Raw genomic sequence first — 16,399 nt, forward strand, 5'->3', positions numbered from 1 at the left:
AATCAATAGCAAGAAAAATAATAGAAACCATATAAACATATGGGGATTAAACAATACTCTTGGAAAAAAAAAGAATGAATCAGGGGCTGGGTGTGGTAGAGCACATGCCTAGCATGTGTGAGGCACTGGGTTCCAACCACAGCGCTACATAAAAGTAAATAAATAAAGGTATTGTGTCCATCTAAAACAATAAATAAATAAATAAATAAGAAAGAATGTATGACTGGGGTGGGGGGGAAGGAATGGATCATAGAAGAAATGACAGAAGAAATTCTTTTTTTGGCAGGGGGTATTGGGGATTGAACTCAGGGGCACTCAACCACTGAGCCACATCCCCAGCCCTATTTTGTACTTTATTTAGAGACAGGGTCTCACTGAATGCTAAGAGCCTCGCCATAGCTGAGGCTGACTTTGAACCCACAATCCTTCTGTCTCAGCCTTCCGAGCTGCTGGGACTACAGGCATGGGCCACCATGCCCCACCAAGAAAGTCTTAGAAACAAATGAGAACAGAGATACAATATATCAAAATCTCAGGGACAGTATGAAGGCAGTTCTAAGAGGAAAATTTATCACCTGAGTACCTACATTAAAAAATAGATTCCAGGGCTGGGGGTAGCTCAGTGGTAGAGCGCTTGCCTAGCATGCATGAGTCACTGGGTTTGATCCTCAGCGCCACATAAATATAAACAAATAAAATAAAGGTATAAAAAATACAATAACATTATTAAAAAATAGATTCCAAATAAATAATCTAATGTTCCACATCAAGGCCTTAGAAAAACAGGAATAAACTAATTCAAAAATCACTAGAAGACAGGAAATAATAAAGACAGAGCCAAAATTAATGAAATCAAGAATAAAATAAAACACACAAGACATATGCAACAAACAGTTTTTTGAAAATAAATAAGATTTATCAATCTTGAGCCAAAATAATAAAAAAAGAGAGAGAAGACCCAAATAAACAAAATTAAAGAGGAAAAGGCGATATCACCACAGACACTGCTAAAACCCAGAGGATCTTTAGAAATTATTTTGAAAATTTATATTCCAATAAACTGGAAAATCTAGAGGATAGAAATTTTTAGACACATATGACTTTAATATGTGTTAAAATTTAATTCAATTTTTAATATGTGTTAAAATTTAATTTAATCAGAAAGATACAGAAAACCTACAAAGACTAATATCAAGAAATAAAATTGAAACAGCAATTAAAAGCCTTCCAACAAAGAAAGCCCAGGACCAGATATTCTCAGCTGAGTTCTACCAGATTTAAAGAAGAACTAACACCAGTATTTTTCAAATTATTCCATGAAACTCAAAGGAAGGTAACACTCCCTAATACATTCTATGAAGTTAGTATAACCCTGGTACTAAATCTAAACAAAGATACATCAAGGGAAGAAAATTGCAAACCAAAATCCCTGATGACCACAGATACAAAAATCCTTAATATTAACAAACTGCATTACCAACACATGATCAAGTGGCTTTTATCACAGGGATGCAAGATTGTTCAACATATGCAAATAAATAAGTGTAATTCACCACATAAACAGAATTAAGGACAAGAATATAATCATTTTGATAGATGAAGAAAAGGCTTTTGATAAAATCTAGCACCCATTCATGTTAAAAATGCTGCATAAACTAGAGACAGATGGAACTTATCTCAACATTGTGAAGGCTATATATGATAAATGTATAGCCAACATCATACTGAATGGAAAAATTGAAAGCATTTCCTCTAAAATCAGGAACAAGACAAGGATGTCCACTCTCACCACTCCCATTCAATATAATTCTAAATTTTTTTTGTAGTTGTAGATGGATAGCATGTCTTTATCTTATGTATTTATTTTTAAGTGGTGCTAAAGATCAAATCTGGTACCTCACATGTGCTAGGCAAGCACTCTGCCACTGAGCTACAGCCCCAACCCTCAATAAAATTCATGAATCTCTAGCCAAAACAATCAGGCAAGAGAAGACAATTAAAGGGATACAAACAGGAAAAGAAGTCAAATTATAACATGATTTATATCTAAAAGACCCAAGAAAACTCCACCAGAAGGCTTCTGGAGCTGATAAATGAATTCAGCAAAGTAGCAGGATACAAGATCAACATTCATTAATCAATAGCTTTCCTACACTCCAACAGTGATTCTGCTGAGAAAGAAATCAGGGAAACTAATCCCATTTACAACAACCTGGAAAAAAAATCCTTGGGAATTAATCTACTCAAGGCTATACAAGATTTTTCACAAGAAAATTATAGAAAACTGAAGAAATTGAAGAAGACCTCACAAAATGGAAAGATTTCTCATGTTCTTAGGCAGAATTAATATTTTCCCAATGGTCATATTACCAAAAAAAGTATACAGATTCAATACAGTTCCCATCAAAATACCAGATATTTTTCACAGAACTAGATAAAACAATCCTAAAATTCATTTGGAAGAATAAGAGACACAGAATAGCCAAGGCAATCCAGAGCAAGAAGAACAAAGCAGAGAGATAGTAACAAAAACTGCAATGACATATAGAACAAAGGAACCGACTAGAAGACACAGAAACAAACCCACAGATAGTCATATGATCCTTGTGCCAAAAATAAATGTTGGAGAAAAGATAGCCTTTTAAATAAATGGTGCTGGGAAAACTGGACATCCATATGCAAGAGAATTAAACTAGATCCCTATCTCTTATCCTGTACAAAAGTCAAATCAAAGTGGATTAAAAGCTTAGGAATTAGACCAGAAACTTTGCAACTGCTAGCAAAAAACATAGGGTCAAGATTCTGTCATATTGGCCCAGGCACTGATTTCCTCAACAAGACCTCTAAAGCTCAAGAAATAAAGCCAAGAATCAATAAGTAGGATGGTAACAAATTAAAAAGCTTCTGCACAGCAAAGGAAATGATTAAGACCTCGAAGAGAGAGCCTACAAAATGGAAGAATATCTTTGCCAGCTACTCCTCTGACAGGGAATTAATATCCAGAATATATTAAAAAACTCAAAAAGCTTACCACCAGAAGAAAACTAACAAAAAACCCCTCCAAATAGCCCAATTAGTAAATGGGCAAAAAAACTAAACAGACACTTCTCAAAAGAAGAAACATAAATGGCTAGAAATATATGATAAAATATATCATGTAAAATAAAGGTCCATCAACAACTAAAAAATATTAAAAAAAAAAGCTTGAGTTGGTGATTTATTGCAATCTCACCATAACATATGCATGCACCCCAACACCCAGGCAAGTTGAACATATCTGTCTCCTCAAACATTTATCATTTCTTTATGCTGAAAAATCCAAAATCCTTAATTCTAGCTTTTTCAAATATATAGTACACATCTGCTATCCACAGTTACCCTATGGTTCAATAAATAGCACACTAGAACTTCTTATTTCTATCTAACCGAAACATTGATCATCCTCCCCCCTTCCATGCTGCCCCCCAACTCTCTTCAGCCTCTGGTAATTACTATTCTACCCCCAATCTCTATCAACCTTTTTACATTCCATATGAGTAAGATCACATAGTGCTCATCTTTCTATGTCCAGCTGACCTCACTTGATTTAATTATCTCCATCTGTATTGTTGCAAATGAAAGGATTTCATTCTTTCAATGGTTGAATAGAAACTGTGTGTGTGTGTGTGTGTGTGTGACATTTTCTTATTCTATTCATTAGTTGATGGAACCTTACTTTGTTTACATTCATGGCTATTATGAATAATGCTGCAATAAACACAGGAGTGCATATATCTCATCAAATAATGATTTCATTTCCTTTGGTTGTATACCTAGGAGTGATAGTTCCTTTTTTTAAAAAAAAACTTCCATACCATTTCCCATCATGGCAGTAATAATTTAAATTTTACCAATAGCATGCAAGGATTCCTTTTCTCCAAAATTCTTGTCAGCACTTGTTATCTTTAGTCTTTTTGATAGTAGTTATTCTTACAGAAGTGAGGTGATGTCTCATTTACATGAATTTGATTTGCCTTCTCTGATAATTATTGATGTTGAACATTTTTTTCATGTACCTGTTGGTTATTTGTATTTCTTGTTTAGAGAAATATCTATTCAGAGCTACTGCCTATTTTATATTTTTTTTGTTTACTTTAGCTATTAAGTTTTTGAAACTTCTTATATATTTCAGATATTATCTCCCTGTCGGATATATTGGAATATGGGAATGCAGATTCAAGCAATCATGAAAATGTGCTCCAAGGTTTTACAAAATGGCAGCTATATTTATTCCTTTAAATGGCAATCCATTGGTACACACAGCAACCAGGATTTAAAAAAATGCTCAAATTAATTATACTGAGTGATAAAAATCAACCTCCCGAAAATACATACTATATAATTCAATTTACATAACATTCTAGAAAAAGCAAATTAATCTCTACTGACATGATTGCCTTGTGATGAGGAAGGGAGGAAGGAAGGATCACAAAGGAACAAGAGGAAGCTTGCAGGTGATGGGTAGATATGTTTCTTTACCTTTCTTCTACCATCTTGAAGTGGCACCCACTTTCTCCACAGAAAAGTCTTAACTGGGCTTCTCCAGAAATATTCGCCATGGCTGGTTTTGGGACTGTCAGCAAAAGAGTTTCTGCCAAAGAGTTCAATGTAGATAAACTTCCTATTTTCATGTTGCCCTATCTTACTTGGCTACTGGCCAGGAAGAAATCAGCACTCCAGGTACTGGACACCCCCTTACTAGTTTTTCACAAACCTATCCAGTATAGTAGTTTGTAGAAATGTGCAAACAAGGCCTCTGGCCTTGAGCTGGGCTTCACAGAGATGTCTACATTTTTAAGATAAGAAAAGTTACTAATTGGGCTCCATGGGAACAGCTGGCAGGGGGAGGAAAGAAAGGGGAGAAGAAATTCTCCCCTTCTCAGGTGTTGTTCTTGAAAGGTTAACTAACTTGCCCAGAACAGTGAAAGAAAAAAGCTGCTTTTATATGAACTACTGAAGACTGTGAACTTCTGAACACTTCCCCTTTCATGTTGGGTATAAAGTTCTGAAACTACCTGAACTCGCGGGGTTCAGGGGTTTGATTGATTACAGCAAAAGCTGTGCCTTCTGAACCTGGCTGCAGCCAAATAAAACTGTTTCCTGCTATCTTCGGTGCCTTGCCTTGTCTGTCCCTACAACAATCCTACCACCCTACTATTATGGATAAAATCGAGGGCCTCGAGCATGCTGGGCAAGAGCTCTAACACTGAGTTATCTCTCTAGCCCATGTTTCATTATCTTTTTTTTTAATATCTATTTTTTGTAGTTGTAGTTGGACACAATAACTACTTATTTTTATGTGGTTCTGAGGATTGAACCCAGGGCCTTGCACGTGCAAGACAAGTGCTCCACCCCTGAGCCACAACCCCAGCCCCATGTTTCTTTATCTTGATTGAAGTTTCTTGACTGATGGTTTCATAGGCATATAAACTTCTCAAACTGTACACATTAAATAGTGTGTATTTCATCTCCAAATATCTCTTAACATTAAATAGGTACAATATTTGTAAAGTACGTATAAGGTATAAGAATGAAACAAGAGTCCTTCTTCCATTGCCCAGTTTAAAAAAAATGATACCATTATATACTTTTAAAATTTCTGTTCCCTAACCACCCTAAAGTCTAGGCTTTCTTGTTGAAAATAGTTGTTTGCAACTATTTTTTGAATCCTATAAGCTCCCAAATATGAATATTGTGAGGACTCCTTTTATCTAAATTAGTAGAATTACACAGTAGTCAAGTACAGTTTGAAGACTAAGATTTGTCCTTCAAAATTAGCGTTTGAGTTAATTAACATCTGAGAGCCTCAGCCCACCACAGTAAAAAGGGGGAATTCTTGTTGACTGTGACCAGGCAAGCACGGCTTCTCAGGTTCTTTTTAAAATAGGGTTTGGAGGGCTAGGGTTATAACTCTGTTAGTAGAGTGTTTGCCTTGCTGGCACAAGGCCCTGGGTTCAATCCCCAGCATCAGGGAATAAAAAAGGTGTGTGTGGGGGTTCAGACCTGGGCATGGTTATCTATACCTGTATCTCCAGCTACTTGGAAGGCTGAGGCAGGAGGATGTAAGTTTGAGGCCAGGCTGAGGAACATAAAAACAAAACAATACAAATAAAACCAAAACAACAAACAAACAAAAAAAGGGCTTTAGAGTTGGAAAGGAGCGGGGAAAGGGAATTGTAAGGTCAGGCAGCCGTAACCAAAAGGAGGCAGATTTAAAAGGCTGCTGAACCAGGCTTTATTGAGATTTCCCTCTGGGTGGAACTCTCAGACCAACAGAGCGGGTAAGATCAGGGTCTAAGGAGAAGCGCGGGTGCTCCACTGGACTGGGATTTTTATTGGGCTTAGGGCAGGAAAGGAGGGTTTGGGACAGGAAAAGGGGTTTTTAGAGTCCCTAGCCCTACTGGAGTTGGGGAGGGGGCAGGGGGTAAGATCCAGGATTGGCCAGGAGACCCCGCTGATTGACAGGCGGCCCGTCAGTGCCTGATCAGTGTTTGTTTCCGCTCTCGGGCTGCTTGGTCCTTTGTTCCTCAGTCACCTCCATCGACCGGACAGGAATAGCAGTATTCTCCTGTTCGGCTTGCCAGGCTCCACTGACAGACTCCTTCCTTTGTAAAGGACATGGGAGCACCAGCGTGGAGTGAAAGTACCCTGCACCGAGAACACCGGGCAGGAGACTCGCAGAGAAGGGGCAGCAGGATTAGATTGGATTTGGAATAAAGGATCGCAACCAACTTCTGCAGAAAAGCTGGGAACATTCTCATTTCACTTCACGAAAACTCAGCTACGAATCAACTTCTGCCAAAAATTCAGCAAAAACTGGCCTCTTGCCCACGATTTGTACTGAGCTGAATTTTTCCAGCACAGTCAGTTCCTCCTCTGCAGCTGACTGGTCTGGACTTTTGCCAGGAGCCTTGGTTTTATAATTTTAAAGGAGCCAGGCCTTCAACTGTTGCTTGCTGTTTCTCTTCTAAGATGGCATTCACTGTCTTTATCCTCCAGCTGGCAGTCCGCATCCTGTCATTTCCCCTGTACCTGCTGAAATTTCTGGGCTTGTGGAACCAGATTTCCAAAAAATGGTTTCCCTACTACATGATGAAATTTTCTGCAACATACAATGGACAGATGGCAGGCAAGAAGCAGGAGCTCTTCAGCAAACTGCAGGACTTTGCAGGCCCCTCCGGGAAGCTCTCCCTGCTAGAGGTGAGCTCTGGCACTGGGACCAACTTCAAGTTCTATCCCCCTGGATGCAGAGTGACCTGTGTTGATCCCAACCCCAACTTTGAGAAGTTCTTATTTAAGAGCATTGCAGAGAACAGACACCTGCAGTTTGAGCGCTTCTTGGTGGCTCCTGGGGAGAACATGCACCAGGTGGCTGACAGTTCTGTGGATGTGGTGGTCTGCACCACAGTGCTGTGCTCCGTGGAGAACCAGGAGCAGATGCTCCGTGAGGTATGCAGAGTGCTGAGGCCGGTGAGTGATGGGGAGGAGAGAAGGAGGAGTTGGTATTATCTTAATCCCCAAGGACAGCCCTATTAACTTCAGGTGAATTCTAATGTAATGAGTAAACTACTAGAGAAGACATGTTTGAATTCTTTAAATCCTAGAGTACAGAGACTAGAAAGGAAAAAAAATTGATAAATCTGAATGTACGGAAATAAAGGTCTTATATATAAATTTCAAATACAAAGAGGAACTTGGAAAAGGTATTTGCCAAGATGAAAGACAGAGGATTAACATTCCTCATGTTAAAAGTCATTACAAACCAATAATATCAGTAAGCTTTTTTTTGAATTGTAGAAAAGAGATAAAATGAGCAATGAGCAGGAGCGGAAATGTAAGTTAAAATAGCCAATGATAAAACACTCAAACTTTCAGTTAAAGAACTTACTAAATAAGAAATCATTTTTATCTATTATATCATCAGTAACTTTTGTAGTCAATGTGGTGTTGGTTTTAGTTTGGGGACTACCTCACACGTGCTGCAGGAAGAGCCTCTGAAGAATTACTGAATTATAGCAAAACTTAGAGGTACGCTCTGTCATTCAATAGTAATTTACCCTACACTGTGAACTTGAAAAAAACTTATCCATATTCCATGATATTCATTACAGTAGTATTTACAATAGCACAAACTGTAAATAATCTAAGTGTTCATCAAAGGGTGGCTGTTTAAATAAATTGCCACATAATAAAAAGGAACACTGAGCAGCTATTTTAAAACACAAGAAGAGTGGTCTATGCTGATATAAAAAGAAATAATGCTAAATGAGAAAAAGCAATCAAAGCATAGAATGTATAGCAAAAGGCTCACCGTGTCATGGCGGAAACTAAGAACAACAGACAAGAAATATTAGTAGTAGTTACTTCCTGGGAATGGGATTGGATGCAGGGAAAGAAAAACTTGCCCTCCTTCCCTTTCTTCTTTCTAAGATGGGGTCTGGTGTGTCCAAGATGGATTTGAACTCTTGACCCTCTAGCTTTAGCCCTCCCCAAGTACCTAGGGCCGAAGGTATGCACCATTGCCCCAGGCAATTTTTTCACTTTATACCTTTTATTAAGGTCTGAAATTCTTTATACTTGTATGTGATTTTCCCATGATACCGTTAGTATTTTTTAATTAATTAATTTAATTAGGTATGTATAACAGCAGAATGCATTTTGATTCATTGTACACAATTGCAGGACAACTTCTTGTTTCTTTGATTGTACACGATGTAGCGATGTAGCGTTGCACTATATGTGCAATCACACATGTACCTAGGGAAATGATGTCCATCCCATTCCACCATCTTTCCTGCCCTTTTCCCCCTCCCTCCCCTTCCCTCCCCTTGATCCTATCAAAAGTTCCTCAGTTTTTCCCATGCCCCACCCCCCATAATGGATCAGCATCCACTTATCAGAAAGAACATTTGGCCTTTGGTTTTTTGGGAGTGGCTTATTTTGCTTAGCATGATATTCTCCAACTCCATTTATTTACCTGCAAATGCCATAATTTTTTCTCTTTTAATGCTGATTAATATTCCATTATATAGATACACCACAGTTTCTTTATCTATTCATCTATTGAAGGACATCTAGGTTGCTTCCACAGTTTAGCTATTGCGAATGAAGCTGCTATAAACATTGATGTAGCTGCATTACCATGTATGCAGATTTTAAGTCCTTTGGTATAAAAGTGGGATAGCTGGGTCAATGGTGGTTCCATTCCAAGTTTTCTAAAGAATCTCCATACTGCTTTTCAGATTGGTTGCACCAATTTGCAGTCCCACCAGCAGTGAATGAGTGTGCCTTTTCCCCCACATCCTCACCAACACTTATTGTTATTTGAATTCTTGATAACTGCCATTCGACTGGTGTGAGATGAAATCTTAGAGTTAAAATAGTTTTATTTTGAATAAGTTGAACACAAAGTATGAATATATCAACATTTCCATTTAGTATTCTAGGGGAAAGGGATGTTCTGTGATCTCCTCTTTTATTTTCTAATAGAGGAAGTTCCTCCAGAAGAAAGGGCTTGGCAGTAGATTTTAGAGGCATAATATGATCCTGTGTTTGGCCTTCCTCCCCACAAAGGTAGATAGGTAGAAAACAGCTGAAGACCCTCTGGTAATAGAACGATATCAAACAGTAAATGAGAAGGACATGTTTTTGGCTGGGCTTGGATCACATCTATAATCTCAGCCACTTGGGAGGCTGAGGTAGGAGGATCACAAGTTCAAGGCAAGCCTTGGCAATTTACAGAGACCACATCTCAAAATAAAAAATAAAAAGAGGTGAAGATGTAGCTCAGTGGTAAGGGGCCGCTGGGTTTGATCCTTAGTGTTGCCAAGGGGGAAAAAAACAACAATGCAACCTGATTTTTATAACCAATTGCTAGATTCTTATATCTAAAGCATGGGCACTAACAGGTACATTAGTTGATATTTTTCTTGACACTGTTAATAATTTCCCACAAGACAGGTAATTATTATCCTCATTTTATAACTCTGATAATACATTTAACTCTTAGAGGGATCATAACCTCAGTAGTTTTCCTCTGCCCTACAAAGCACTCATTCTCTGCTGGATAAGACCAGGAGTGTTGTTCCATTCCCATTTAACCCTCACAACAATCCTCTGAAGCAGATATTTACAATCTTCCTGTTGGGACAAGGAAACAGAAGTTAAGAAACTTGCCCAAAGTTATACAGCTGCTAGGTCTGACTTTTGAATAAAAATTTCCTTATTGCTCTACCACAGTGTTTGTCTCTGGGGCTTTTTTCAACATTTCTACCACTTTTGCTGGCTGTTCTTTCTCTATCTGTCCCCTACACACTGGGGTCCCTCTCTTGACTCTCATTTTGCTTATATATACTTCCAGGCTATCTCATGCATCCCAATGTTGTCAATTACCACATATACATGGATGGTTTCCAAATCTAAATATCTACCCCAGATCTCTCTTCTCACCCCAAACCTGTCAGTCACCTGGAAGTCTCACAGGCATCCTAACATAGGAATAGCTAACAAGTATCCAGAAGGCACGGGACCGCTCCTGACCTGCCTCTCCTCCTCTGTCTCCAGTCTATCCTAAGGAAATGATTTTGCTTTAATCAGGAAATTCCAAATTTTCTGTTCCTGAACATAGATCTTACCTATACTTACCCATATAATTTGAAGAATCTTCATCTATGAACTCTGAATTCAGTCTCTAAACTCTCTACCTCAGGTGGCCAAGAAGAGGCTGAAAGGAGTGGGAGTTGACTCAATTTTCAGAGGTGAATGTGGTCCCCCTTTTTCCTTCCTCCCCATAAAGGTAGATAGATAGAAAACAGCTGAAGACCCTCTGGTAATATGTAGTAGTGTCGCAGGTGCCCACACTGGACCTACATGGACTGTCCTAGAGTACTGCTCATTCCATCTCAGGCAGTGTTCTACACTTAGCATCCACTTGTTGAAGAAGAAACCTGATGACAAAATATTGCCATGAATTCAGCAATGCTTTCAGATGAATGGACATTTTCCTTAATCATATCATTTTCCTATTTATGAAACATTACACAAGTTTAATAAATGGCTATTCAGTCCAGGGAGTGATTGGTGTAGATTCCACCTCTCCTGCTAGAAATCTATGATATTCCCAATGGTGCTCCCAGAGGTTTGGTAGAACAAATTTGCAGGTGAATTAAAAGGTTTAAAAAGAGAGGGCTGGGGTTGTGGCTCAGTGGTAGAGCACTTGCCTAGCACAGGTGAGGCACTGGGTTCAATCCTCAGCATCACATAAAAAATAAATAAATTTTTAAAAAATTTTAAATATAAAAAGTTTTAAAAAGATAAAAGTAAAAGTAACAACAACAAAAGTAATTAAAAGGCAAACACAAACTGGGAAAAAGATCTGTAGCTTATATAATCTTTAGTTTAATAAAAGCTATTACTAGTCCATAAAGGAAAATCTAACATTTGTATGAGAAAAATAACAATATGTCAATGGGCATATTAGAAAAGAAATCCAAATAACCAATAAAGTTAGTATAAAATTTTGTGCCAATTAAGAATATTAAAGATATACATATTTTGAGGACAAAATACCATCTTGCCCATCAAGTTGGCAAAGATAGAAAAAAATAAATGGTTGATGAGAATTTATTGGAAATCGACACATCCACTGCTAATTGGAACATAAATATGATGCAACTTCTCCAAAGAGCAATCTGAAAACTTATACCAACAGTTTAATAAAGGCACACACAGGGGCTGGAGATGTAGCTCAAGCGGTAGTGCGCTCGCCTGGCATGCACGGGGCACTGGGTTCGATCCTCAGCACCATATAAAAATAAAATAAAGATATTGTGTCCACCTAAAACTAAAAAATAAATTTAAATAATTAAAAAATAAAAAATAAAGGCACACACAGGCCTGAGACTGTAGCTCAACGGTAGAGTGTATGCTAGCATGTGCCTGGCCCTGAGTTCAATACCCAGTACTGGGGAAAAAAAAAAAAAAGAAGACATAGACGATTGCCTCAATAATTCCACTTTTAGCTAGTTATTTTTTTTTTGATAGTAATTAGAGATGGTCACCAAAATTCGTGGATAAAAATGTTTGTTCACTGTAACAAACAATGTTCACTATAACAGTATTTACAGTAGTGGAAATCAGAAAGAAATTTGAATAAGTGATGATATGTTCTATGTGTGAGTGAAATAGTATGTAAAGATTTTAAAGTCATTTTTGAGTTGGGGTTGTGGCTCAGTGGTAGAGTGCTTGCCTAGCGTGTGTGAAGCACTGGGTTCGATCCTCAGCACCACATTAAAATAAATAAATAAATAAAACAAAGGTATTGTCATCTACAACTAAAAAATAATTTAAATCATTTTTTAGAATAATGTTCAAATATATAAGTGAAATAAAGAAGGTTGCAAAGTAGAATGTACATTATAGGGCTAGTTTTAGGAAAACAGAACAAATTCACATACACAAAATCTTTTTTTTTTTACTTTTTAAAATCAACGTATTATAATTATGCATAATAATGGAATTCATGATGCCATATTTTTACAGGACATAATTTGATCAGTCTCATTCCTCAGGACCTTCCCTTATCCTCTTCTCGCCTCTCCCCATAATCCAATTGCTCTATTCTACTGATTCCCTATCTAGTTTTATTATTATTTTAACTAATACATTATAATTATATATAAAAGCTGTACTCAAAATCTTCACAGTACTTTTCTCTGAGTGATAGTGGCTGATGTATTTTTTTCTTAAACTTTTCTCTTTGTCTGTTTTTTGTAGTACGGGCCTCACTCATTCTAGACAAATATACCTTCAGCGTTTATTTTTTGTTCTAATCAATCTTATTTTGAGACAGGGTCTCACTACCAGTCTGGCTTTAAACTTTAAATCCCCCTGCCTCCATCACCACAGTAGTTGGGATTACATGCTTGTGCCACTTAACCCAGCAACTATTCTGTATTTTCTAAGCTCTCTACAATAAACATGTTGCTGAGGCAATACTGCCAGCTTCTAAAGCCAGACTGCCTGGGCTTAAAGTCTGGTTCTCAAAATTATAAGCTGTGTTACTCTGGGCAAGTTACTTTGTGTGTGTGTGTGTGTGTGTGTGTGTGTGTGTGTGTGTGACTCGGTTTTCTCATAGACAAAAAGAGGGATGATACCACTATTTACCAAAACGCATTGTTGAGAAGATTAAGTAAATTAACATGTGGCAAGCATGAAGGGCAGCACTTGGCATGCAGTACATGTTTTAAGTTTTAGCCAACATGCATTGCTTCTACACCAGAAAAATACGTCACATGCTTCAGATTGGTAGCTCTATGCAAATTTTTTAAAAAATATTTTTTAGTTGTTGATGGACTTTATTGTCTTTATTTTTATGTGGTGCTGAGAATCGAACCCAGTGCCTCATACATGCTAGGCGAGCACACTACCACTGAGCCACAACTCTAGCCCCTCTATGCAAAATTTTGACAGAAGATGAAACGACTGTCCAAAATACAGTCTTACTTAATTCATCTATGTCTACTCATGAAGATGGCCACCAAAGCCATTGAAATCTGAAACTGTAATCATGTTAAAAATCTGCTTTCCCAAAACCAAAATTTTTGAAATGATTTTTTTTTTCCTTTCCCAGGGAGGGGCTTTCTTTTTCATAGAACATGTGGCAGACGAGCATTCAACCTGGAATTACTGTTGGTGACAGGTCGTGGAGCCTGCTTGGTACCTTGTGTTTGATGGATGCTACCTGACCAGAGAGAGCTGGAAGGCCCTGGAGCGCGCCAGCTTCTCTAAGCTGAAGCTGCAGCACATACAGCCTCCGCTGTCCTGCAAAGTGTTGCGCCCTCATGTCTATGGGTATGCTGTGAAATAGCATGGGGTGGCAGTAGCTGAATGACTTGAACAATTTAAGACTTCAGTTTTTCATTTAAAATACTAATTGGGAAAAGGGATACTTAATGTTATGTAAAGTCGAATTCATCCTTAAGAGTTTCTATTATATCTTATTTAGCCATTTTTATTGTTTGCTCAAAGAATTAAACCCACCCAAACAAAAAACAACTTGGAACTCTCCCTTCAAAGGAAACAGGGGGGCTTTCATAATTGAAGAATACCATTATGTCCAAAATTTACCTTCTTGAGGGATTTGGAAATTTTTTCAGTTGTCTTCTTTAAATTGTTACCCACATATTTTCATTTCACTCCTTTTGGAGAGCTTGGTGCTAAGAAGCAGTTAAATCACTTCAAAACATGACTTCCAACAGGGAGCAGTGAAAAGACATTAGCAATTCACAAACTGAACAAAGAAATATGAGCTAACTGAAAAATCCAAGTACAAATGGCACAGACATTCTGTAAAAGAAAGATGAACCTGTTTGTTCATCTCAATATCACTGGTTTGCCTTCTGGGGTTAAAGTACTAGGCTGTCACATGTAGTTCTGTCCAGCTTTCTGTCTTTTATCCCAGAGTCCCACCAAAGTTTGTTTTCTTGCATTCCAGTCCTCATTTCTTAAGATAAAGATTACACTTCACACATTAGTATAAACATAAAACTAGATGAGGCAGTTTGGGTTCTGGGGATCATTGTCCTTATAATCCAGCACATATTTTGCTGAATATAGATGATTACAGGCAAGGTAAGAAACTGCAAATAGGAAAACTTGCAGAATTAGTAGACTCCATAAGAACCCCTAAAAATCAAGCAACCCGTGAGTCTGTAAATAAGTAGGCAAGCATTTCTTTGATTATTCTGATCAAAATCTACTCCATCCAAGATGATTTCTTTGTTCTCTGCACCTCTAGGAGCCATGAAAATGATCACAAGTGCTTTGAAAACAAGTGTTAGGCTGGTTAGTCAGGGGACTTAATAGGATGTTCAGCAACAGTTTGTATGTATTTTAACAAATGTGTGTTTTCTGAAATATTTTGCAAAAGTGCTATTTTAAATACCAAATAAACCAATAAATTCACATTCATTTTAAAAATAGTAATAAAAGAGAGTTGATCTCTTTGTCATCTTGGTTTTGTTTTTCTTCATGTCTCTAAGAGGTCTTCATTGTGGTAAACTAAGTACTTAAACTTCTGGATTTTTCTTTCTACAGCTGGGTAAGTGAAACACAGCTAGTAAATCTTAGGAATAGCAATCTTGCAAGGATCAGAGTGGGCTTTGAAAGGGTCATGTCCAGAGAAAGACCCCATTAGTGAAATGCATTGTTCTGCCTCTTGAACAGGAAAAGGATTCCTGGTGCAAGTGAGGTGGGATGTTCACCTAAAGCTCTGCAACCTGAATCTCCTTCCCTTTAGTCTCTCTCTCTAGGAGCTTTCTTTATGTACCTACCTCACTATTGGTTAGGTTGGTCTAGTGACTGAGAGAGATGAAAAGACCCAGGTGTACTTAGTGATATGTTGTCACACTGGGAGATAATACCCAAGTACTAGTCATTTTCTTATTAAATCCCTCTTGTCTAAGTAGCATGGCAAATAACATCCTCACTTTTGATTAAAAAAATTAAGGGGTAGAGAAATAAATAACATTTCTTACATTATTCCACATATCACTTGGCAAGTTTAGAAGCCCTGATTCCCCAAACCACAAAATCTGCTGTGACAATCATTGCAGCAACTTTATTTTCTTTTAGCTCCCTTCTACAAACCAGACAATACATATTTAAAATCTCTCTAAAGGCCTCCGGAAGTGATTTAATACTGTGAAGAAAGAAAGAAAGAAAGAGAGAGAGAGAGAGAGAGAGAGAGAGAGAGAGAAAGAAAGAAAGAAAGAAAAGAAAAAGTCAAAGAAAATTTCCAATGTTGGGGCTGTAGTTGTGGCTCAGTGGTAGAGCACTTCCCTAGCATGTGTGAGGCACTGGGTTCAATTCTCGGTACCACCTAAAAATAAATAAATAAAAATAAAGGTTCCTCCACAACTAAAAAATATATATTTTAAAAAAACAAAAACAAAAAACCTCCAATGTCTTTCAAGTCCTGTTTTGGTTAGGATCCCATTGATTCAAATTATGTAACTCATGACCCAAACAGGCTTAAGATCAAAAAGGACTTTAGTGCCTCAAATTAGTGAAAAGCACAGGGGCAGCAAGCCTCAGGCACAGGTAGCTTAGGACTCAGGTAATGCTATCAGGAGCCAAACGGACTTTAGGATCATGTTTACATTCTTTCTCTGTTTGTCCTATCGAAATAGAATAGAGCGGCCTATTCTCCCCTCAAAGGGGTATTTTTCTGTGTATCTACTTTTTACAGACCTGTTTAGGCAGTTTTTCCCCCCACTATGACAAAACACCTGATAAGAACAATGTTATAGGAGGAATAGTTCATGATCTCAGGGTTTCAGAGGTCTCAGTCCACAGACAG

The 16,399-nt window shown here is 37.8% G+C and overlaps 1 protein-coding gene across 3 annotated transcripts; it reads left to right on the forward strand.

Moving 5' to 3' along the window:
* The first annotated feature begins 6,456 nt into the window (after positions 1–6,456).
* Positions 6,457–15,020, forward strand: LOC107148627 (putative methyltransferase-like protein 7A). 3 transcript variants are annotated; one of them, XM_048802730.1, is made up of 3 exons: positions 6,457–7,509; positions 10,748–10,796; positions 13,670–15,020. In XM_048802730.1, the coding sequence occupies exons 1-3, from the start codon at positions 7,012–7,014 to the stop codon at positions 13,768–13,770; spliced, it is 648 nt and encodes a 215-aa protein (XP_048658687.1). In that variant the 5' UTR covers positions 6,457–7,011; the 3' UTR covers positions 13,771–15,020. The 3 variants fall into 3 exon arrangements, with proteins under 3 accessions (XP_048658687.1, XP_048658689.1, XP_048658688.1); XM_048802732.1 differs by lacking the exon at positions 10,748–10,796 and having other exon boundaries at positions 6,462–7,488; XM_048802731.1 differs by lacking the exon at positions 10,748–10,796 and having other exon boundaries at positions 6,465–7,509.
* The last annotated feature ends 1,379 nt before the right edge of the window (positions 15,021–16,399 follow it).

Source organism: Marmota marmota, unplaced genomic scaffold (genome assembly GCF_001458135.2).
Source record: "Marmota marmota marmota unplaced genomic scaffold, marMar, whole genome shotgun sequence".
NCBI classification, from domain to species: Eukaryota; Metazoa; Chordata; class Mammalia; order Rodentia; family Sciuridae; genus Marmota; species Marmota marmota.

Excerpts from the sequence above, each read along its gene's own strand:
- LOC107148627 (XM_048802730.1), top strand. The coding sequence starts at position 7,012 with ATGGCATTCACTGTCTTTATCCTCCAGCTGGCAGTCCGCATCCTGTCA. Across the intron at positions 7,510-10,747 it reads TATGCAGAGTGCTGAGGCCG|GTGGCCAAGAAGAGGCTGAA; the intron begins GTGAGTGATGGG and ends TCTCTACCTCAG. Across the intron at positions 10,797-13,669 it reads AGTTGACTCAATTTTCAGAG|GGAGGGGCTTTCTTTTTCAT; the intron begins GTGAATGTGGTC and ends TTCCTTTCCCAG.